General features: G+C 53.8%; 1 protein-coding gene and 1 long non-coding RNA gene across 9 annotated transcripts in view; one reads left to right on the plus strand and one right to left on the minus strand.

The window, feature by feature from the left end:
- The first annotated feature begins 26 nt into the window (after positions 1 to 26).
- Positions 27 to 15,120, plus strand: LOC131384012 (uncharacterized). Its single transcript, XR_009214474.1, has 4 exons — positions 27 to 352; positions 6,792 to 6,931; positions 10,849 to 11,123; positions 14,658 to 15,120. It is a non-coding gene; the product is annotated as an uncharacterized LOC131384012 (long non-coding RNA).
- Positions 5,485 to 23,625, minus strand: part of COL16A1 (collagen type XVI alpha 1 chain) — a 53,550-nt gene continuing 35,409 nt past the window's right edge. For 6 of the 8 annotated variants that reach the window (XR_009214469.1, XR_009214472.1, XR_009214471.1 and 3 more), the window contains 22 exons: positions 23,300 to 23,353; positions 22,707 to 22,760; positions 21,109 to 21,153; positions 20,954 to 21,007; positions 20,655 to 20,690; positions 20,244 to 20,306; positions 17,535 to 17,606; positions 17,282 to 17,335; positions 16,611 to 16,655; positions 16,365 to 16,409; positions 16,017 to 16,070; positions 15,536 to 15,589; positions 13,874 to 13,924; positions 13,448 to 13,537; positions 11,989 to 12,024; positions 11,338 to 11,382; positions 10,243 to 10,431; positions 9,740 to 9,806; positions 8,815 to 8,991; positions 8,532 to 8,609; positions 7,511 to 7,786; positions 5,485 to 6,356 (listed from right to left, as the gene is read on the minus strand). Coding sequence is in view for 1 of the 8 variants with exons in the window: in XM_032160040.2 (XP_032015931.1) it covers positions 7,584 to 7,786; positions 8,532 to 8,609; positions 8,815 to 8,991; positions 9,740 to 9,806; positions 10,243 to 10,431; positions 11,338 to 11,382; positions 11,989 to 12,024; positions 13,448 to 13,537; positions 13,874 to 13,924; positions 15,536 to 15,589; positions 16,017 to 16,070; positions 16,365 to 16,409; positions 16,611 to 16,655; positions 17,282 to 17,335; positions 17,535 to 17,606; positions 20,244 to 20,306; positions 20,655 to 20,690; positions 20,954 to 21,007; positions 21,109 to 21,153; positions 22,707 to 22,760; positions 23,300 to 23,353 (1,566 nt within the window). In the remaining 7 variants the exon portion in view is untranslated. Of the gene's footprint in view, positions 6,357 to 7,435; positions 7,787 to 8,531; positions 8,610 to 8,814; positions 8,992 to 9,739; positions 9,807 to 10,242; positions 10,432 to 11,337; positions 11,383 to 11,988; positions 12,025 to 13,447; positions 13,538 to 13,873; positions 13,925 to 15,535; positions 15,590 to 16,016; positions 16,071 to 16,364; positions 16,410 to 16,610; positions 16,656 to 17,281; positions 17,336 to 17,534; positions 17,607 to 20,243; positions 20,307 to 20,654; positions 20,691 to 20,953; positions 21,008 to 21,108; positions 21,154 to 22,706; positions 22,761 to 23,299; positions 23,354 to 23,625 lie in introns of those variants that run through there. The other 2 variants (XR_009214468.1, XM_032160040.2) reach the window with 2 other exon arrangements.

Here is a 23,625-nt window from a genome sequence, read left to right on the forward strand (position 1 = left end):
TACCCGAGAGACCAGGAGAGCTAAGTGATTGATGGAGCTTCCGGAAGTCTTGGCGGCTGTACCGGCGCTAATGTTCCTCCTTTTCCTGAGGTGGAGTGGGCCCAAGCGGTGGTCAGGTTGGGATATTTAGTGAGAAGCCTGGGTGGGGTGTTGCTGTGGTAGCCATGTTATAACCTGGCAAGTGGGACGCATGAGAGTGACGTAATTGCTGGCGTAGCTCCTGAGTTTCCGCAGAGGAGCCGCGGGAAAGGAGAGGAGGGGCGGTGGCCAGGCGGTTGCCCTGACAACGGGGAACCGACCGACTCTTCCCAGTAGGGAGAGGCGGTGGCGGAATTACTTCTCTAATGTCAGGGTACTGGGTACCAGTTAGTACCCTTGTAGTGGGATACAGATCTGTGGTCTTTGGAGGAAAAAAACCCAGATCGTTAGAGTTGGAGGAAAATTGAATTATCTAGTGCCTCTTTCTTCATAAATGGGGAAACTGAGGTGCAGAGAGGCAATTGACTTGCCCTAGCTCACAGTGGATGGCCTAGAACCGGGGTCAATGGATGTCCAGTTCTCAGCAGGGAATTCTAGGTCGGTCCCCATCGTAGGTCAAATCCTGGTGACTGAGTGATCTCAGCACCATGTACTTGCCACTCAGTGTTCCCTTTCTACACTATTTGTGTGCTTATTTGATTACTTTGTCAAGTTCTTCCATGTGGGCTAGGATTTTGTCTGTTTTTGCTTGTCATTATAACTCCAGTACCTAGTATAGCGACGGACACGATTATTAAAATAAATGAATAAATGAATGTTATGAAGTGTTATCCAGTCTAGCCCATCTATCTAACCAAGTGCACTTTCCAAAATCACAGTGCTGATCGTGCCACTTGCCCATTGCACAGCCTACAATGGATGCTCTTCATCCATGCCTACAAAATAAGGCCCAGTCTCTTCATACTGGCACTCCAGGCCCTTCAGAATCTGGCCCAACCCCAACTTTCCAGTCTTCCGGCCCCTTCTGCTACTCTGTATTTCTGTGCTCAGTTCCACCATTCAGCACTTCTGCTTTGGAGGGAGGATCTTTGTTTTATCACTTTCTGACTGTATCACCTTAGGCAAGTTTTTTTGCTTGTTTTTAATTTCCAACTTTTATTTTAAGATCGGGGTATATGAGCAGGATGTGGTTTGTTACATAGGTAAATGTGTGCCATGGTGGTTTGTCGCACAGATCATCCCATCACCTAAGTATTAAGCCCAGCATCCATTAGCTATTCTTCCTGATGCTCTCCCTCTTCCCACCTCACTCTACGCTCCAACAGACCCCAGTGTGTGTATGTGCTCTCCTCATTCAGCTCCCACTTATAAGTGGTAATATGCGGTGTTTGGTTTTCTGTTTCTCTGTTAGTTTGCTGAGGATAATGGCTCCCAGTTCCATCCACGTCCCTGCAAAGGACAGGATCTTGTTCCTTTTTATGGCTGCATAGTATTCCACAGTGTATATCTACCACATTTTATTTTGGCAAGTTATTTGACCTTTCTAAATTTCAGTTTTCTTAGCTGACAGGAACAAATGTGTAAATTTGAAAATGAGCTTATTGTAGCTGCTCATGCCCCAAACTTAGGTTCAAACCACTCCTTTCACCTGGACCAGCAGCCCTCCCATCTCCAGTCCTGCAAGGCTCAGTTCCAATTCCATTCTCTACCTACCCTCCCACATTCCCCTTAGCTCCAGAGTTAGCCACTCTCTCTTGCCACTCCCCCTTTGCACTTGGTACTGTCACTGTGTAGTATTCCAGCCTGCCTTGTATAAGAGTTTTCTTTTGGTGTTTTCCCCAAAACCCATTCCTCTCCATCTCAGAAAATCCACCCAGTCTCTCAAGCTGAAAACCTAAGATCATTCCTGTGTGTCCTTTTTTTCTTCACACACTGCCTCACCTCCCTCATCTCCATTTGCTGTGATTCAAACATGTACACATCTGCTCTTTTCTCCCTGTTCTCACTATCACTGTAGTCCAAGACACTATCATCCGTGCCTGGATCACTACAATAGCTGACTGACCAATGTTCCTGCTCTCACTCTTCTCCCCACACTTCATTTTCTCCACAGGCAGCCAGAGTGGTTATCTTATTCCTTGGCTTCAACTCCCTGGGGACTTCCCATCACTCTTATAATAAAAGCTAAACTCATCCTAATGACATTCATGGCCACACATACCAGCATCTCCAGCCTCATTTCTTGCTGTTGCTGTCCTCCTTGCCTCATTCCAGCCATGCTGTCCTGGTTGTGCCACTCCTGGAATGTACAGAGCTCATGCCTGGATGTTGGCTTTGGCTGGTCTCTGACTGCCTGCTCATTCCTGTCTCCAGGTCTTTGGACTAGCTCTTCCCTCTGTCTGGGATATTCTTCCCTTGACTTTTCACTGGTTGGCTTCTCCTTATCATCCAGGTCTCAGTTCAGATATCACTGAGTTAGCGGTGGGGGGAGGGATTTCTCATCACCTAGAACACTAGGTGTTCTAGTAGGGGGGGAATTTCTTGACACTGCCCCCCACGCATTCCCATCATCTATCTTATTTGTTCATGATACGTGTCACTAGTTGAATTGTCCAGTTTGTTTACATGTATATTGTAGAATTGTCATTTTCTTATGTAGTCCTCTAACCTCAGCACCTAGAATAGTGCCTAGCAGGAATTCAATGTTAGTAGTTATTATTATCATGTATTGAGTGCTTACTAGGTACCAGACATTGTGCTAAGTACTATGTGTTACTTCATTTTCACCACAATCTTTTGAGATAGATACTATTACCCGTTTATAATGAGGAGCTGAGGCTCAGAGAGGTTAAGTGACCTTCCTGTTATCAAAAAGATAAATTAGCCGGGCGCGGTGGCTCACGCCTGTAATCCTAGCACTTTGGGAGGCAGGGAAGAGGGCCACTTGAGCCTAGGAGTTCGAAACCAGCCTGGACAACATAGTGAGACCCTATCTCTACAAAACATAGTTTTAAAACATTAGCCAGGCATGGTGGCATGTGTCTGGAGTCTAGCCACTCCAGAGGCCAAGGTGGGAGGATTGCTTGAGCCCAGGAGGTCAAGGCTGCAATGAGCTGTGTTTGCACCACTGCACTCCAGCCTGGGCAACAGAGAGACTCTGTCCGGGGAAAAAGAAAAAAGATAAATGGAGAAGTAGGACTTGATCCCAGGTCTGCATTTTTTTTAACTACTCAGTATTTAATAGTTAGTAGATTGTGTCTTCTTTACTTTTCTAACCCCCCAGTTCAAAAAATATTGGCGGAATTGAGCTGCAAAACTTCAGAAGGGAAGAAGGTTGAAGGTCAAGGGGGTATTTGCCTGGAGAGAGAACAGTGACAAGCTGGCCTGCAAACTGGAGTCATGTGACACACACTCATTTATTCCACAAACATATGATCCCATTGAGTTCCCACCTCTTGCCAGGCTCTGTTCTAGGTGATGAGAATCCAACTCCTATGAGAATTATTTGCCCCCATTCCCCTATGCCCAGCAAAGGGCTTAGGAGAACTATCTGTGGGAGGTCTGTGCTATTTCGTGGATGGGGCATCCACGTCTTCTCTTAGGGAGTCAGGGACGTGCCAAAGCCAACAGCCAGGGCTGTGCCTCTGAGGACCCACACAAGCCCAGGTATGTTTGTTTTGGAGGGGGCTGGATAAAAGAGAGATCAGGATCTTCCTAAGACTGAAAAACAGTCAACTCACTTCCAAAACCTCAACTACCTGAGGCAGACAGAGGTGGGTGGAGAAGTTCCTGTTATTGTTTCACTTGTAGCCCAAGGGGAAAGCATGGATTCCAGCCTTTTTTTAGAACACAGAGCACTTTCCTGAGTTCGTGGAAGCCCTGCGGTTGACCCATTAGAGGTGAGGCAGAGCTTGGTAATGAAAGCCCCGTCCACTGGAAAATATTGCCTCCCCTGGAGACACAGCCTCCCAGGAGCCACTTGGCTCTGCACCAAGCTTCTGTAAGGCTTACTGAGAAGGAATACCAACACCCACCTAATTATTATGGAATTAATTCTCTTTGATTCCAACTAGATCTAGTTCTGAAATTTAAATTCCAGTTGGATGCTGTGGATCAGAGGATGATTTGCAACTTTCCACAGAAGCAACAGAGGAATGAGAACAGCAGACGTGGCAATTTGGCCACACTCCCCTTCCATTATGGGATCATAAGGAGAGTACACTGACATCGTCTATTCCCGTAAACTGCTCAGGACAGCCACAAAAAAGATCTAGTCCTTTGGGATCTCCAGCACCACAAAAAAAAAAAAAAAAAAAATCCATGGCCGGGCGTGGTGGCTCATGTCTATAATCCCAGCACTTTGGGAGGCCGAGGCAGGCGGCTCACCTGAGGTCAGGAGTTCAAGACCAGCCTAGCCAACATGGTGAAACTCTGTCTCTACTAAAAACACAAAAATTAGCTGGGCATGGTGGCTTGTGCCTGTAGTCCCAGCTACTCCGGAGGCTGAGGCAGGAGAATCACTTGAACCTGGGAGGTGGCGGTTGAGTGAGTCGAGATCACACCACTGCACTCCAGCCTGAGTGACAGACTGAGACTCCATCTCCCGACCTCCAAAAAAAAAAAAATCTAGTCTTGTAAAGGGGTTAACAGACCCCAGATGAAGAAAGAGTCTAATTAGATTCTGTTGAATTCAAGCGACAGAGGAAAATATTATGACAAAAAGGAAGATTTGAATTCCAGAAGCATCAAAGTTTAGATTTTTCTCTGCAGAATAAATACACAGCAGCCTTTTCTCCATCTTACTGAGCAGAAGGTTTCTCCAATTAAGGACCCTCCAGCCCCACCCTTCACACTTGCCATCAGCTAGCTCCCCACTCAGCAAACCTGCCTCGACACACCTTTGTGAGAAACCCACCAGGGGCTTCCGACTGTCTCCCCTGCTCATGCTCCAAAATCCAATCACACTGTCCTGTCTCCCATCACTCAGCCAGCTGCACCCAGTCGTTTCTGGGCCTTGGCACATGCTGTTCCCTCTGCCTGAATCCATCTCTTCGTCTAGACACGGTTAGGTTCCCCAGCTGTGTACTCTCCTGTACCTGGCACTGCCCTATCATCCCACTGTACTGTAGGTGCTTGTTTAACTGTCTGCTCTCCCTGTGGATGCTGTGGGGGCAGGGACCATATCTATGTAGTTTGCCTTGGGATCCCCAGAGCCTAGTACAGTCCCTGGGACAAAGTAGGAAGAGGAATGCACTCATCAAGTTAGACTTTTCCAATCTGAATGATCTGTGTGCTGCCTCGAAAGCCTGGAGTAGGTTAAGAAATGAAGACAGAAGGATAATGGGGTTGGAACGCGCAAAGGCTGCCTAGGAGGGATGGACGACACATGCCCCTCCTTGCTTTCTCTTCAGCTTACCCAGCTCCTGAACTGATAAGCAAGATCCATGGATTTTTTGCTGACCACATAACAGAAGAGACTATAAAATTCAGCTTTCCATCTGGTTCTTCATGGTCCAAGAAAATACAGCAATTTCAAACTCCGGGGAGACATGCATTCAAATCATGAAAGCTTAAACCTAGCCTGTCGTAGAATCCCTTAAGAGTAGCATGAATTTGACTCAGGAAGAAAAGTGAAGAAGGCATCATTTGCTCTATAAGGATCGATTCCCTGGTGACCCTTAAAGGAGATGAGTTTGATGTTTCCTCAGCAGCTTTTCCCCTCTGGCCTTCAAAGCCAACCTGCTCAATTCCACAGCTGGTCCTTGCGTCTCTTTCTTTCTGCCGGCGCCAACATACTCCTCATCACAAGGCCTGTCATCAGCTGGTACTCGGCAGACTAGGCTGAAAGAGGAAGCTGGCCTTCCAATGGGAGTGCTTTAACATCTGTCCTCTTCCACTGTCCAAAACCTGGCTGCCACTTCAATGCAAAAATGATGCCTTTGCTTTTTAATGTTTTATGTTAGAACCAGGGTTAACTGAGAATAGCTGGGGAGGGATGAAAAAAGAATCAGCTCCTCCTTTATCTAAAAACATCACATGAGATACTCGGGCACGCTCAGGAGTCCGATTTCATTCTTCTGGCCACCAGCACACCTTTGCTCCTGGCAGGAAAAAAAAAATAGGGCAAAGGTTCTGAAAAGCCATCAATAGGCTGGTCTCCTGGTATTTGGGACCCAACTAGAGAAGGGAATTTTCAGAAATGTGCTAGAAATACCAGCTCTGCAGAGATTTGACAGCCGGTTTGAAGGCTTCAGGCAGTTTGGATAAGCATCTAGACTTTGGGTACATTTCTGAGCCTGCTCTGTGAGTCCTTTGAAGTGTATCCAACTTGAATAAACCTTCCAGATAGCTGGGGCCAGCCCATCAGGACAAGCGATCTAAAAAGTGGAGAAGGAAGAAGCTCAAGAGAGAATGTTTCTATAATATTCAATTCACTGTCTTTTTTCCCCTTCCTAGCCTTTTTTACATAGGGAGAAGGAGACAACAGATCACCAAACTCCCAGTGGACTTTGAGGACCATGAGCTTAGATCTGCTCGTGGCTTGCCCTCGACTCCTTTGTACTGATACAACCTGGCTGTTTCTAAAGGCCTAGGCTAAGATGTACAGGAAAAGTACCACATATATTAGAATAACGAAGAATAACAGGAGATGTTATTTGCCCTCCAGAAAGTCATTGCTGGAAGCACTTATGGAGAGCTAGTGACAGGGCCATGCATTGGTACAGGCAGAAGGTTCCATCTCATTTCCCAGAGAAGCATTCCCTGGCTGCCTAGGACAGAGCTGGAGCCTGTCTTCTCTCCTGTTTGCACAGGTTTTCTAATCATAGAATTACTGGAGCATCGAGAAGCGCCTTCATGCTTGGAAGGGCTTCCAGGCAGATGAACACACCTCAGCACCAGGTGGCATTTTCCCAGGGTGCAACCCAGACAGGCTCTGGGTCACACTGACAAGGTGAAGTGGATGGGCAAAGAGTGGGTGGGGCACCGAACACGGGTTGCTTTAGGGAATCAAATAGGGAGGGACCTTTAAAGCCGGAAGTGGGGCCTTCCAACGTGCTTCAGTTCACTCAAGAGGAGGGGCTGAATGATGCTCCTTCTCTAACTCAAGAGACATAGGCATGAAGAACAGGGCACAAGATCCCGGGGAGCAAAGGATCATTAGCTGCCCCCATCCAGCAGAATCCCACAGCGCCACCGGCTGACCACAGGCAAAGAGGGAAATACCCTTTATTTTTTATTTTTTGGAGACTGAGTCTTATTATGTAGCCTAGACTGGTCTCAAACTCCTGGGCTCACGCGATCCTCCTACCTCAGCCCCTTGAATAGCCAGGATCACAGGTATATGCCCCTGTATCAGAAATGCCCTTTTTTGATCCTGGGACTAAATGAGAAAAGGAGGACAACAGGGAGCTCTGGCTGCAGCGCCAGAGGAACCCACTGGAAGGGAAAGGGCAGATAGTTTTGTTTCTTTATTATTTAAAAAATATTAACAGCAATTAAAAACAACAACAACAACAAAAACATTCACAACCTGTCACAGAGTCCTATAAGCTTTGGCCATTTATTCCCAACGGAGTCCTTCATCCAAAGGCAGGTGGGGAATTTCAGCCAAAAGGCCCCTTCATGGTTTTCATGGGTGGGTACTGCTGCTCCATCGGCATGGCCCCAAAGCAGTCAGAGGGGTTACAGTGGCCAGCCTTGCCTGGCTGGCCCATGGGACCCGGGGGCCCAGGGATGCCAGGGATGCCTTGCTGGCCCATTGGTCCTGTTGCACCCATCTTGCCATAGCCTGGAGGACCTTGAGGACCTAGGGAGGGAAGGGCCACAGAGGGAAAATCAGAAGACCCAGATCATAAGGGAAAAAAAGCCATAATGGCATCAGATAATACCTTACATTTGATGACTGTTTCTCAAGTTACCACATGTTTTCATGAAGACCTAGTCTGATCCTCACGTTGATTTAACAGTAACAATACTGCTGGCAAGTTTTATTTAGAACTTCCATGTGCCAGGCACAGGGCTCAGTGCTTTTGATGCATTATTCATTGAATCTTCACAATTTCCTGAGAAAGAAGCTATTGTCTAATTTTGTAGATGAGGACACAGGCTCAGAGAGGTTGCCCCTCTGGTAAGTTGTGATGCTGGGTCTCAGAGCCAGGTCATCAGGCTTTGGCCATTCTCTTTCAGGCTGTATAGCCAAGCATTCATCTTAGAGAGGACTTCCAAAGGGCCTCAGTGGCCTCTTCAAGGTGTACAGCCAGTGAGGTGCTGAGTAGAACCTGAACTCGAGTTCCTCGGCCCCACCTCCATGCAGCTCTCTCCTACTGCGTCATGCTAGCCCAATTTAGGACTTAAGGACAGGTACTGAGTCTTCCGCCCCCACATCCCCACAGGCCCTGGCAGAGTGTCTTGCACACAGTGGCATTCCTATAAATGTGGTTGACTGGCCTGTCGTTATTTGGAGTTTGACACAGCTGTGTCATAGAAGAAACAGAAAGAAAAGGGGTCTCTGCTGCTCTGGATTCATGGTCTCAAATGGTGGTACTTCCTACCTGGGGGGCCGGGAAGACCATTTTCTCCTGCAATGCCAATACCAATGTCCCCCTTTTCACCTTTGGTACCAGGCAGTCCTGGAACAAAAGAAATAAAATAAGTCCTGTCCCTGAGCAGAAAAATGACACAGCCAGTCAGATTACTTGAAACACACACACACACACACACACACACACACACACACACACACACACATCCTATATTCACAACAGACCTCATAGAATACTTAGGCCTGCCCCAAAGAACGACATGTGTCCCTTGGGAACTGTAGGGCAGAGCTACCTCTCACTCCTGGCAAGCCCTGCCGTCCTTCTCTGCCAATCTGACCAGGGAGCCCAGGTGACCCTGGAGCGCCTGGCCTGCCCGGAGCGCCGTCCTTCCCTGGAGGCCCTGGTCGTCCCGGAGCCGCCGCCATCTCCATGGGGAACTGCATCCTGGAGGTGTAGTAAGCCATTCTCTCTGTAAAAAAAGGACAAGGACAGGGACAGGTCAGAGGGTCCCCCAGGGACTCAGAATGACCACAGATGCTGCATATAGGTCACCAGCATGGAGTCCACAGCAGCCTTCCTTCACAGGGATGTCAGGGCAAGGAGTATGGGGGTGGATCTCGCAAGGGGGTTCCCACATCCTGGCCTCCACATCGCTCCCCATGGAGATCTTTCCAAAGCACAGATCTGACTATGGCATCTCTGCTCCAGCGCCCCTCATTAGTTCACCGCTGGCTTCAGAATAAAGTCCAGATTCCTTGCTTGGCATTCAAGGTCTGCTTCCCAAGCAAGACGTCCAGCCCCTTCAGGACAGGGCCTGTGTTTTCCCCAGTCCCTGGCACATCAATGTTGGACGAACAAATGAACAGAAAAAAACACTTCAAATAAACCACCCCAGCCATCTTACAATGCCGCTCGCCCCTGTATTTAGAACTCACTTCAGGCAGACTCGTTTGATACCAATTTTCTTGTCTGTCTCCTTTGCTCAAGTGGGGGCTTGGGGAATGCGGGAGGGAATCATTTTATCTCTGAACAGAGCAGGTGACAAGGAAGGTCTGAAGCATAATTGAACATCTGCCTGTCAACCCCAGGCCTGTGAGTGTGTGGAGGGTGAGAGCAAGAGGACATTGAGCTTTAAGGAAAAAGAGGCCAAGGCAGGGCAGAGAAGTCACAAGGAAGGGCAGGCAGCACCCACTGCCACCCAGCTGGCTGCCAGTTACCATCAAACATTTTAATGATCTCTTGTCTGATGAACCTCTTGATTTCATCATAATTCACCATGTCTCCCTGAAGAAAGAGAAAACCTGCCTCAGTTATACTTCCAAGCCTGGCATTTTCCCCTGTGGAAATAAAGGATGGGGAGGAAGGCAAAGGTCCGAGGAGTCTGCCACAGATTCTTTTTTTTTTTTTTGAGACAGAGTCTCACTTTGTCACCCAGACTGGAGTGCAGTGGCACGATCTCGGCTCACAGCAACCTCCGTAGATTCTTAATCCAAAGTCCTAACCACCCAGATATGGTACAAAACATTTTGTGCTTAAGTGCATTTTTCTGGGGAGAGGGTCCTGTCATCCCCACCCTTCCACACACAGTTAAGAGCTGCCCTCTATGGGAGCCAGGCTCTTTCCCGCAGAATGTCAGCAGGAGCTTGGAAGATGGTCCGAGCTCCACCCCACATGCCTGCTCTATGGGACAGTGCCCACGGCTGCCAGCCTTCCCCCTTACCATGGAGCCAGGCACACCAGGCAAGCCAGGGCTCCCCGAAGGCCCTGGAGCTCCAGGGTGGCCTCTCTCTCCTGCAGGGCCCGGTGGCCCAACAGGCCCCATGGAACCACTCTTGCCAGGTCCACCAGGCATGCCGGCTCTCCCCTTCTCTCCTGCCTGGCCCTTCTGTCCTGCAGCTCCTGGATCACCCTACAAAGATAGATACTTAGTGCTGTCAAATTTACATCATGATGTCTCACCAATCTGCTCTTTTCTCTCCATCCTCCCACCGGGCCCCCAGCGTCTCCCTCTAGACTATGGCCACAGCATCCTGACAGGTCACTCCACCTCACTGCCCCAAAGTGGTCCTTCTAGAAGACAGTTCTCCTGGTGTTACTCCCTGCTTAGAAATTCTGATGGCTCCCAAATGTCTTCAGGATAAAGCACTCATTCATTGGCCGGGCATGCAAGGCCATTCATTATGTGGTCCTGGTCGTTCCTTCCTCAGCCTCCTCTCCCCACCCTCTGCCACCCACCAGACCTCACTGGTGATGATTCTCTGATTCTGCCGTGTTGTTGTGGTCCTCCCGGCCTGAAATGCCCTTCCCCTCATCTCTCTCTACCCAGTGCACCCCTCCTGAGCTGAAGTGTTCCCGTTCTCTCCGCAGCGTCTCCGACTCCCCAGACTGGGTTGGGTGCTCCTCGCTCTCATCCCACAGCGCTATGTCTCATGTCTTCTGGAAAACTTGCCAATCCCTAGTGTAAGTGTGACTGGTCTATTGTGAGCACCTATGGTTCAGGGACCTCTGTTTACCTGAGGCCAGGACAAGGGCCGGGAATATGAGCAGGAGCAAGGGAGTGCTCGGGAAACGGAAACAATGAATGAATTAATCAGCCAATCAGTGAGTGAATGAACTGGAGATTTCCTTCCCCCCAACCACAGCTAATGACCCCATGTGAGAAATTTTCAGACACTTTCCTGCTCCAAGTTCTGCATTTTTTTCCCCTGCCCACTGGCCTTCCTGTGTCTCCTCTCTGTGGCTAAAGCCGTAACTTGCAGCCGGGCTTCATCCACTCATGAGCTTCTCCTCTCAAGCCCAGCCAGTGCCCACTCACCTTGGGACCAGGAGGCCCATAGAATCCCTGCTTTCCAGGGGGTCCCTAGAGGAAAGCAAAAGTCAGAGGTGAAGTCCGGGCAGCATCTGTGAGGCTCCCTGGGGAGGGAGGAGCAGTGAAGAGGCCCCTTCCACAGCCTGAGGCCCCCGGGTGTGTCCAGCCAGGCTCTGTGTGAGACAGGAGCGCAGCCTCCCTGCCCGCAGAGGGGCTGACAGCTAGAAGGGAAAATGATGTCCTCTGGGGCATGGCCTTGTTTAAGCATGTTGTTGGCTGGGCCCCCATCACAGATGAAGAGAGGCGAGAAGTCAGAATGAGAGGGCCAGTCTGTGGCATACTGGGGGGCCTGGAAAGACCTGGTACCCAGGAGATGTTTGTTTGGAATTTATTGTCATCATTATTATTATTGTTGTTGTTTTCTTTTGACCAGGTACAGGGTTTGAAAAAAAAAAAAAAAAAAGGTAAAACAAATCTCACTCCCATCCTTGGCCTCAAGTCTCTAATTCCTCTCCCCAGGGCAACAAGGGTTAACAATTTCCAGAGACAGCCCGTACATAGAGGGAATGTTTACCGAAAAAAATGAAGAGGGGTCAGGGCAAGGCGAGGAGCGAGAAGCATCCCCAAGGAAACAGTGAAGACCAAGTACAACTGTACCTCTTTGCCAGCTGCACCATCCGTACCAGGTTCGCCCTGGGGAGTAGAGAAGCATTGGAGATGTGAGGAGCTCCAACCCCGTTTGGTGTCAGATGCCTCACTTTGTACACGGGGCAAGCCCAGCCCCCTGTTCCACCCAGAGGCCACGATCCTCCAGCCCTCACCCTCTGACAATCTGGGCACAGGCCGTGGAAACTTAGACCCCCACTCCATACTCCAGCCTGATCCCAGAGCCCCAACAGCTCCCAGCCCCTGTCTACAAGAGCTTTACAAGGGAAGAACAGACTGTGCCTGCCTTGCTGTGTGCTTGGATCCTGGCACCTTGCACACTCCCTGGCTCTGAATCTATGTTAAACGTTTGCTGAATGAACACATGAATGGCCTGAGCCGGCCCCCTCCCCGAGACCAGCAAGGCAGCCTCCCTTCTGGTGGCTGCTGGGGAAGAGGACTCTGATTGCTAGGTAAGTAGGAGATTCATCCAGGGGCCATGGAGGCTCCTGAGCCTGCAAGGAGGGAGGCAGGGTCCTTGGCAGGAATCAGAGCGAATAGGCGTGGTGAGACTGGGCCCGCCTGGCAGATGGGCTGACTGGAGTCAAACACCCCAGCCCAGGCCACCAGCCCCACGGTCACTGCTGCTGCCCCCCAGAAAAAGTCTGCGTTGATGGAAAGCATCCTGATAGATCCCAGGAGACCTGGGTCCCTGCCTCTGCTCTCCCAGGAGACTTTTCATCCCTGACCCTGGCAATCAGCTGCACCTGATGGGGTTCACCTGTCTGGAGCTTTTGAGAGAGGTAGATTTGCAGCGTGGCTAAGGACATGAGTTCTGGAATCAGGCAGGCTGGGATCAAGTCAGAGCTCTTCCACTCACTAGCTATGTGACTCCAAGCAACCTGCCTAAACTTGCAGAGCCCCCGTTTCCTCATCTGTAAAATGGGGACAATCAGATCCACTAAATGGGGCTGCGGCACAGATTAAGATAAAATGCACAGCAAGCACTTAGTCCACGGTTCGGCACACATCGGTGACCGATATATCAGCGCTCTTAGTGTTAAACATGAGCTGAGACCAAGTCCTGGTTTCTGAGGACCTCAGGAAGTTACAGTAACAGCACTTCATTTCTGGTTCCTGACATTTAGCAAGATTTTCTGTGGTTACCGACAAGCTCCCCTGGGGAAGGGGAAGAGGCAGAACAGGGACACGTAGCTGAGGGGTCTGCAGAAGGTTGATGCTGAGGCACCGTCATGGGCAGGACCTCGTGTGCAGCCTGGCACAGCACTACCTTGCAGGGCCTGTCCTTCCAAATTCAGCATGATCCTCAGGCCCGAATGCCACGCTGCCATCCTGCCATGCTGCCAGCCTCTCCTTCCTTGGAGACCCCAGATATGTTGTGCTGTGCTCAGTGGGCTTTGAGCCAACTGACTCTTTTCCCCGGGCTATGCTGTAGGATGTGGGATCTTACCGGGGGACCAGGGTGTCCAGGGGGGCCGGGCTGGCCTGGGAGGCCTGCAAGGCCCCTTTCTCCGGTGGCTCCTCGGTCTCCTTTCAGACCCTAGAGAACAGGAAGGGGGACGGTGAGAGGAGAGGAAGGCAGGCAAAGTGGACTCCCATGTAGCCAGAGACAGACACCCCATCATGTGCCAGGGACTAGAGGGAGAGGTGGCACTGCCTGAACTTGCAGCAGGACTCTGAGATGACCTCCAGCCCTCTCCAAAGCCCTCTGCCACATCCTGGAAGGCGAGATCTTTGGAGGCAGGAGAGGCTGACACCAGGGAAGGAGGGGATGAGACAAACTGTTCTGCATCCCCCCAGCTTCCTCTGAATGGAGCCCACAGCCAAGCAGGGCAAAACTCCTGGGAGGGAGGAAGGAGCGGAGTGTGTTACTCACCACTGCAGAGATCCCAGCTGGTCCTGGCTGGCCTGGAGGCCCTGGTGGCCCCTAAAGAGAGATGAGTCAGTGGGATAGAAACAGGTTCTAATAGTAAGACCCCTGGGAGGCACAGGGTCTGACAGTAGAAACAAGCTCTAAACTTCAGCAGCTCCATTTCCTCTGGAAACCTTCCTTCGCTCTGGTCTTGCACTTGAGCTTCCGACAAGATTTGCGCCCAGAGCTGAGGCCTGGGGCTCCTGGGCACACAGGACCCTCCCTCCAACCCAGGCTGAGTGGAGCATCTGGGGCTGTGCTGAGGGGGATGACCTGAAAGCCATGGCCAGAGGCCAAGTGCAGAGGACAAAGGCCTGGGGAGTTACTCCCTGCCCTAGGTGGCTACTGAGACCCTTGCTTCCCTAAAGGCAGCCCACTTCCTGCTGTTCTGTGGAGGAGGGAAGACCAGAAGCTGGGGGTCTGTGTAGCAGGGGGCGAGGGGCAGGGGCTTGGCACTGACCCCGACATCCCCAGTGACAAGGAGCCAACACTCGCTGGCCAACACTGGAGCACACGGGACTCCAACACCCAGACAGTCCCTGCTGCTGCACTAGGGCTGCGTCTGAAATGCCCTTCCCTAGCTCTAATACCTACATCCATGCCTCTGCGGTGCAAAAGGTCACCTCCCTGATCAGAGTGACACCTTCTCTGAACCCCTGGGGCACTTGGGTCTCTCTCATAGTGCTTCCCACAACACCCCCAGGTGGCACGTTCCAGAGGCCACAGCCTCTGTTCTATTCATCTCCAGTCTCCTGGGGTGGAAGTGTCTAGCACAGAGACTGCCACACTGCAAGACGAAGGGGCTGGACGGACGGAAGTGAGAGGCGGAACCCTGCACCCCCTCGGCCTCAGCCCCACTGAGTCTCCAATGGGGCCACACTTCTGAGTGCACCTCCCCCTGTCATCTGTAATGTGAGGGGGAACCAGGCTTGATATAGCATTCCCAATCCAGGGCCTCTGGACCCCTTGAGATGCATAAAAATAGCGATGGGGGCCTGAGAGTTCTTTTTTTTTTTGGTCATGAGCTATTTTTAACATTTCCAAAAGCCTCCTGGAAATTATTATGCAGCCAGCCACAACAGGGCTGCAACAAAATGCCAGTATCTTCGCTTTTCTCTGGAGTCCCATCAGCTCAGTGCCGTCACACTGATCAAAGGCACCGCCTGGCAGTCTGTCTATGTTAGTGATGAGTAAAGTAGACAGGAAATTCATTATTGCTTGATAAATGTCCTCTCCAAGTCACCCCATCTTGGGAAACACACCACCTATTTACCCAGTTGCCCAAGTCAAATGCAGGAGTCACCCCTGGTTCCTCTCTTTCTGTCACTGTGTCTCCCCAACCCCAGTCCAGCTCATCAGCAAGTCCCCCAAGCCTGGCATGGCGCGGGGGCCCCACGATTATTTGCTGACTGAATGACCTCCATCTGATAAGTGAACTTGAATGTGCCCAGAAAATAAGAAAATAACAGAAAGCCTGGAAACCACAGAAGGAGTGGCCCCAGTGCTCCCACGGCTGGGGCAGCCCCTATGGCAAGTTCTCTCAGGTCATGACAGCCTACGTGCCACCAACCACCCTGCCAAAATGCTAACTCTTACGGAGACAGAGACAAAAGTGGTTCAACTCACAACGTGGCCGGGGGGACCGGGTCTTCCCTGGGGTCCCATGGCACCAGGTTCACCCTGCAGGAGCCAGAAAAAGGAAAAAATGACACTGAAACTGACTCGCTTGCACCATGTGGCTGTCGGGTGGGAGGGGGCTGGGCAGAATAGGTGGTAACGCCAGTGGCCAAAGGAGCTGGGCCAGTTCCCAGCCTCCAGACCCAAGTTTCCCAGAGAGTTAGGTAGAGAAGGCAGATCCTCAGCCTAAGCAGGCCAGGCCCTGCCTTTTTAGGTTGGTGACCCAGCAACCTCCAGGGAGCAGAGCCAGTCACACCCCTTCAGAGGAGGGAGAAAGTTCAAGACGTGCAGTGTTGGGTGACACCCCTCCCAGAAGGCTTAGGACAGAAAGCAGCCAATCTGCCAGGGAGCAGGAAGAAGCGGCTGCATCCCAGACTCCGCAGAGTCTGAAGGCAAACTGAAGGCAGCCGTGTGGATCCCTGGCCCTCACCTCTGCGCCAGGCCGGCCAGTGCTACCAGGGGGACCTGGTTTGCCACAGTCACCCTAGAAGAGAGAGGAGCAGCTGGAGCTTACCAGACCTTCACTTGACATCCCTACCCCAAGTCAACCTCACATCAGAGGGACCCTGCCACCTGCCCCAGCTTTGGCCAGAGGCCCTCTGACGCCCTCCAGCTGGTAGACAGAGAAGCCCTGACCCAGTCTGCCAGGCACCAGTGGCCCCAGGAGGCTCTGATGCTGGGATGGCCTCTCTGCCCAGGATAGGCTGCCATGTATGCCTGGGGGCAGGCCTTCAGGAGAGCAGACATAACCTGCTTGGCAGAGGTCACCAGCCCTTACCTTAGGTCCTGGGAGGCCAGGATGTCCTGTTTTCCCCTTAAAGCCCTGAAAGAAAAAGCAGGGAGTTCTCATGTCCCTCATGTCAGCTGGGGGCCTCTTCCCACTCCTCCTTCCTCAGTTCAAACAATTCAAACCAATCCAAAGTCATAACACGGTCCACGGAGGATCTGGATTTAAGCTGTTGCCACCACCCAGGCAGAAGCTGCAACTTCGCAGCTTCCAACTCCTTCCTGCAGCTCAACTTACTGGTGGTCCCATGAGTCCAGGGGGGCCAGCAGGACCAGGGTCCCCCTAGGGAAAGAGACGAGGAGGATTGAGACGAGAGTTTTGCCCAGCTTGTATCCACCTCATACCACTGTCCTCCCCTCTCTCCAGCCCTCCCCAGCTATCCCAAGATGGAGAGAAGAATCCAAGCCTGGCTCAGCCTCTGACTGGCTGTGGATCCTCAGTGACTTCCAGCCCCTCTCCGGGCCTTAGCTTTCCTTCTTTGGGATATATAAGGGGGTTGGCTTTGATGTTCTACCCTGTCCTGTGGCCCCAGCCCTTTCAGATTCCCCAGCAAAACCCAAGGAGCCGGGGCTTGCTCAAGTCCTTCCGTGTCCACACCCGGATTCTTCCTGAAGCCCAGCCTGCTTTCCTCAGCTGTCTGGAGTTTCTGCGTACATAGTGCCTTCACCATCCTGCCTGTGGTGAGACCTGGCTCGCCTAGCCTGCTTAAGGCCATTAGAACTGGGAAGCCAAGGGGCTGTGGTGCCATCGGGGAGCTGGGGTAGAGAGAGACAGACCGAGGGAGGGCATGGGTGCCCCCTGACAAAGACGGGGACACTTCGGTTCTTTCCATCAGCGTTCCCTTGACTTTGCCTCCTCCGGCAAAAAGGAGAGGAAGGGGTGCCTGCCCTCCCGGCCCATCATCTCACCCTCAAGCCAGGCTTGCCGTCCTTCCCATCCAAACCATCCAGACCGGCGGGGCCCTGGAAACAGGAAAGAGGCATTTCTACATGCTGGTGCGGGAGCCCTAGGAGGTGGGAGACCTGGCCCAGCCACTCAATTCTCTCCACCCCTCCCCTGACTCCCACCCCAGCACACACACACAGGTGCACACACACACATGCACCACACACATGCGCACACACCCCACATGCCTCCCATGCTGAAAGGGCACACACTCACCTGAATCCCAGGAGGTCCCGGTGGCCCAGGGGAACCAGGCAGGCCTGATGGGCCTCGAATCCCTTCGCTGCCCTGGAAACCAGCCCCCCCCCGCCCCCACAATAAAGTCAGCAGGGCTTTGCCCCACCCTTGGAGACCAGGCCCTGGGTCAAGGGTCCTGGTGACTGCCGGAAACAGGACAGCTGGCTTCTGGGCCCAGTCTGTCCCTGTCTAACTGCATATGTGCCACACGTCGCCTCCCCAGGAGGATCTGTCTTCATCTACAAAGCATCCCCTTTCCTTGCTGCCCCACGAGGAAGGGACAGGGCATCTTCTCCAGTGCTGACCCAGGGGCTGGCATGGCAGGGGCTCAGTAGCATGTGCTGAACGGAAAGCACAGTTTCAATCCACTGTGAAAGCTGCCTGTCACATTCTACTCCTCCATCAGACCCCCTGCCTCCTCCCCACCTACCTCCCTACCTTTCCCCCCATCCCAGCAGACATGGGCCCGGGCTGCACAGAGGCCTCAACAGCGCACCCAGCGCCATGTGGGCTCTGATTCCCCAAGATGAAAAAGTGGGTGCCCCTGTCCTCAAGGAGCTCACAGTCCAGTGAGGGTCACGGGCCCAACACAACTGGGGGCAATACAACAGTCCAAGTGTTGTGTGTGGAAAGGAGCTGGGGGAGCTCAGAAGGGGGAGCAGTTCCCTCTGGCTGGGGATCAGGGAAAGTGTCACAGAAGTGTCACCAGATGCTAGACTCTGAGGATGTCTGGGATTGGGCAGGTGGAGGAGAAAAGTGCATGCCAGAGGGAACCTAAGAGAAGGATAATGATTTGCACGTGGGCACATGCCTGGCCTGGCCAGGGTGTCTGGGGGAGCCTGTGGGATAGGCCAGCAGGCAGAAGGGGCTGGAAGAGTCACCATGATGAGTGGGGGCCCTGAACGCTGTGCTAAACTTTATGGAACAGTCAGCGGTTTTTAAGCTGTACTTCTCAAGGCGCTGGGGCTCCTGGGGGAGCCTCGAAGCTGGGGGCATGAAGTGGGGACTGAAGAGGGGGACTCTAGGACCCCCACCGTTGTCTTAGCCAGGGAATCTCCACTTGTATTTGTTTTATAGACTGAGGTTTTTACATTTGCTTTTATGTGATAAAAAGACTCTGGAACTACAAAATAAAGTCTGAAAACCCCTGTTACAGGCACTGGGGAGCCACTGAAGGTTCAAAGCAGAAGAGTGATGAGAACAGATGCATGGATTGGAATGTTTACCAGAAAAGGCGGGGGGAGGCAAGCAGCATAGCGGGGAAGGCAGCTGCATTCTCCCAGCGTGGAGAGGGTGGCTGCCCTGGATCAGTGGCTGTAGGGTGGTCAAGGGAAGGTATCCCGCTAGAGAGACCCAGCAAAAGGGGAAAAAGAACTTGGGGGCACTGTAATGCCACCAGCCACCAGGAGGGGTCAGCAGAGCCCCAACCAATGTTGGCCCCCACTGGCAGTTGGGATGAAGAACCACTGGCCAGAGATTTGGGATTCTCTGCAATGACCAGCCTAAGGAGAGCAGGGGCTGCCACTCAGGTAGGAGGGAAGGGAAGGGGGAGGGGAGGGGAGGGAGGAGGAGAGGGGAAGGGAGGAGGGGAGGGGAGGGGAAGGAGGAGAGGAGGGAGGGAGGAGGGGAGGGAGGGGGGAGAGAAGAAGGGAGGGAAGGGGAGAGAAGGGGGAAGGGGGAAGGGGGAAGGGGGAAGGGGGAAGGGGGAAGGGGAAGAGGAAGGGAGCTAGCAACCACCACTGTCCCAAGCATGGCTAATCAGCATGGGCTCTGGGGAGGTAGTGAGGGGCCCAGGTCCGCCTGGAGCTGGGAAGGAAGTCTCAGCTCTGCTGCTAACACCACTGTGTGCCTCTGGGCTGCCCCAAGCCTTGTGGGTGTCAGTTTCCTCACCTGCACAGTGAGACGTTCATGCGTGTGCTCTCAGGGCAAAGAGGCTCTCCACAAGGCTGTAGGCTCCTGCCTGTCCCTCTGAACCCAGGTCCCCCGACCCCAAGCTCAGAAGTCAATCTTGGGGCTTCTTACACCACCCACTCAGCACATCTAGGGAGCCCAGAGGTTGGGCCGAGACAGGGATGTCAGCCCCAAACCAAGGCAGAGCCATGTCTCCAGCATTTATCAAGCCAAAGTCAAGAGCAGCCAGCATAGGAGCTCCCCCAACTGCTGCTCCCCCAACCCTTGTCACCAGGCAGGACACGGGCCACCCCTGCCCTCTCTGGGCCCTTGGGGACAACTGGAGCACGGCTACCCAGGAGGAGCCCATTCCCCTTCCACGTTGGTGTCCTCCTTCAGGACGTGCTTCCCCTGTCTCTCAGCTCCTCGCTCATCCTCCCGCCCAGGAGACGAAGGTGGCCTGGGCTGCCTGTCACATTCTATTCCTCCATCAGACCCCCTGCCTCCTCCCCACCTACCTCCCTGCCTTTCCCCCCATCGCAGCAGACAAGGATCTGGGCTGCACAGAGACCGCAGGCATCCTGGGCCAAGCAGGCATCCCGAGGAGCCCACTGGTCCACTGCAAGCCCTGTCGGCCTCCGGTAGTCACTGGGCCCATCCTGGAGGCCTCTTTTCCCAGCCTCAATGCAACTGGGTCAGTCTTGGAATTTCCTGAAAGCCTGATGCTAGGGGTGGGACAGGGGCATGGGAGCTGCATGGCTCAGATCTGTGACTTTGCCAACCCGGGGTCCTGCTCACCTTCTCTGCTTGAGGGCCAGGTGGGCCAGGTGCTCCAACTTTGCCTGGGAATCCAGGGGGACCCTGTATCAACAAAGGGGCAGGCAGGAATGAAAGTGGGGCTGGAGGGGGAGTTCCCCTTCTTTATTCTTCCTGTGCGTGATGCACTGTTGTTAATGCAATTCATTTTGACTTCCTAGAAGCACCACTTGGGAGCATTACGTCTGCCTGGCCTGCTGGGCTGGGGCCCACACAAGAGGCTGGGCTCTCCAGGTCCTGGTTCCTGGAATCAGGCCTGGCCACCCAGGCCGTTCTCCCCTGCCTCTCCCCTCTTCTCCCCAGGACCATCCTCCCCCAGCCTGGCCTGGTCAGGCCTGCCCCTCCCGATGAGACCACATCAGACAGAGCTGGCTTTGTGTCTTCTTCACTCACCGGTGGGCCCGGAAAGCCTGGCTGGCCTTGAAATCCCTAGGGTGAGAAGCAAGGGACAGTGTACTGTACCACCGCCTCTCTCCTGCCTGGCTGCCCAGGTGGAAGGAGTGACAGGTGGGGCACCCTCAAACCCATGGGTTTTGCCCTCCCCTCTGCCCTCCAGGGCTGGCAGGTGAGGCTCTGGGCATGGGGTAGGTCACAACCCAAGGACAGGTAGGGTGGGGAGACTAGAGCTGGTGATCACCAGGGACCCAGCTCCTTCCCTGCCTCCCTGCAACCGGGTCCCAGTCGTCACTCACCTGGTCGCCCTTCTCACCGGAGTTACCTTGGGGTCCTCGCTCTCCTCTGGGACCCTGTCACCCACAGAGAACAATGCAGCCGAAACCTAATCTTCTTGCCCTCAGGCCCCAGGACAAGACCAGAACCACATCTCCCCATGACCTCCTTCACTCACCGCTGGGCCTGGGGGGCCTGGGAGGCCTTCAGATCCTGGGGGGCCCTAAGGACACAAAGGAACAGAATCAGTCACTGCTCCTGGGGAGGTGAAGGATGAGGTAGGGGAATGTGACAGGGGACTGCCCAGAACAGAGGTGGCATGTTCTGGGAGGCCCCCTCTGCCTGGTCTGCTCAGGCTTCCCTGCTCTTGCCTGAGCTACTGAGCCAGCCTCCAAACTCGTCCTGCCACCTCCTGGCTCACTCCAGGCCAGCCAGCAAATGGCTGCCCTCTTCTCCTGGAGCACAGCTCTGATTATGTCACTCTCTCGCTCAAACACCGTGTGCAGCTCCCTCTGCCTCTGAGTGGGGCACACACTTTCCACCAACGCTGGTCTTTGAGGCAGCCTGTGATCTGGCACCAGCCACCCTTTCCCACTTCTCCTCCCTCTCTCCTTCTCATCTTCTGCCTTGCTCAGCCAGACTGCTGTTCTCTGACACACTCTATACCCTCACACCCCCAGGCCTTTGCACCCTTACTTAGCACAGCTTTCTCTTCTACCTGGAATGCCCCCTTTCCCCCTTGCTAGGTCCCCTGAACCCTTGCCAAATCATTTGATGGCTGGAAGCTGTTCCTGCAGTGCCCCTCCCAGCCTCTCCCTCTGGAATTCCCCAGTACAGACAGCCACAGGGATCCCTCCTTCCTGCTAGTCAGCTCTCAGCTCAAATGCCACCTGCTCAGAGAGGCCTTCCTGTCCCTCCACTTCGATGGTGCCCAAACACCTCTCCAGCCCCTTCCCCTGTCCCACTTCCTCCATGAGTCCCAGCCCTCATGGTTCCTAGGCACTTGTTTATTCATCTGGCAGCTGCCTCCCCCACGGCAGGGCAAGAGGGCAACTGTTCACGGAGACATCCTCAGAGAGGAGCCCGGCACCCCGCAGGCCCCTGAGAAATATCTGTTACTGAGTGAATGCCTGATGGGGTTTGCTGAATCCCACTGGGGCCTCACTGAAATTGGTGAATCTGTAAGGCTGCAGTCCCAGTTTGGCTGATCCTAGATCTGAGGTTTGTGAGGTTTGTCACCAGATAGATGTGTGTTCAAGTCCAGGTTCCACCACTAACTCACTCACTAGCTTCGGGACCCTGGATGCGTCTCAGCTTTGTCACTCTGGGGGCCCCAGTGTCCTCCTCTGGTCACAGCCCAACTCCTGTGCTCAACGTGGGGCCTGTCAGGCCGTGGCTCTGAGGGTGGCTGTGCGGGGGCTGGGGTCCACTGGGGGTCTATAGTGCCAGGTCCTCCTTTGCAGGAGGCGGAGGATTGCTTCTGCGGTTGCCTCCTGGCCCCCTCCCCTTGGCAGCCCTGCGGGGATTCTCCTCACAGCCTCCACCTCCGCAGCACCCACAGCCTCCACCTCCGCAGAGCCCACAGCCTCCACCTCTGCAGAGCCCACAGCCTCCACCTCCGCAGAGCCCAGCCTGTGCTGCAGCCTTGGGTGGGGTTGGGGGGGGGGCAGCAGGGGTCACGAGCCTCCCCTTCACAGGCTGCTGCCAAGTCTCCAGCCCGAGGCTGTGCAGCTCCACGTGCAGCCCTGCACCCGCCCCCACGCCGCTGGGACTCACCGGCTCTCCTTTCTCTCCCGCTGACCCGGTGTAGCCACGCTCCCCCTTGATGCCCTGACAAGTGGCAAAGAGACAGTAGAATTAGCCCCGCAGAATTACCCCGTCACGGCGCTAATGCGAGGAGTGGAGACTGCAGCTGGCACCCAGACCGGCTCTAGGGGGATGGCACTGGGAGGACCACTGGGTGCTCCAAAGCTGCCGTGCCTCCCATCCTCCCCCGTGCCCCCCAAGCCCCCAGTGGAAAGGAGGACACACCCACCTAGCAGTTTCTGTGGGGGGGGGGGGCACCTCTAAGCTGTCTCTCCAATCTCCCAAACCCCCCACCCGCAGGAGGCACATCTCAGTTCTTGCCGTGTCTGGGCCTGACAGAGTGCTCTGAGAGTCGGGCCTGAGCAGAGTGGTGGGACCAAGCCACGCTGCCAAGGGGGCCTACAATGGGGAGGGGGGCTGCTTGGACTTTAGGCAAAGGAAGAGGCTGAAATGCCCGGGAATGGGGAGCCCGCCGAGGGTTGCCCAGCCTGGCTCTGTCCTGACCACCAGCCCAAGCCTCTGGTACCTGGCACCCGCTCCCCAGCAAGGGTCCCCTTACTCACAGGCAGTCCTGGGGGGCCCATGGCACCTGGGTAACCTGGTTGCCCTGGAGGACCCTGCAAAGAAAGGCAGACATGACGGATAGCCCCCCAACATTTCTGTTCTCCCCTCGCTGGGTAAGAGGGTAGCCAAAGCTAAAACCTCTGGGGCTGCCATCTAGCAGGTGCTAGCCTGCCCCAGCACTGCACACTGGGCCATCTCCCCAAGCCCCAGGTCCCTTCGGTCGTGACCACCACAGACCTGGGCTGGGGAGGCAAACCCCAGCCTGGCCAGACCCTGAGAGCTGAGCCAGAGCAGGGGACCCAGAGCAGGCATAAGGACCAGGGAG

This window comes from Hylobates moloch, unplaced genomic scaffold (genome assembly GCF_009828535.3).
Source record: "Hylobates moloch isolate HMO894 unplaced genomic scaffold, HMol_V3 SCAFFOLD_8, whole genome shotgun sequence".
Taxonomy (NCBI): Eukaryota; Metazoa; Chordata; class Mammalia; order Primates; family Hylobatidae; genus Hylobates; species Hylobates moloch.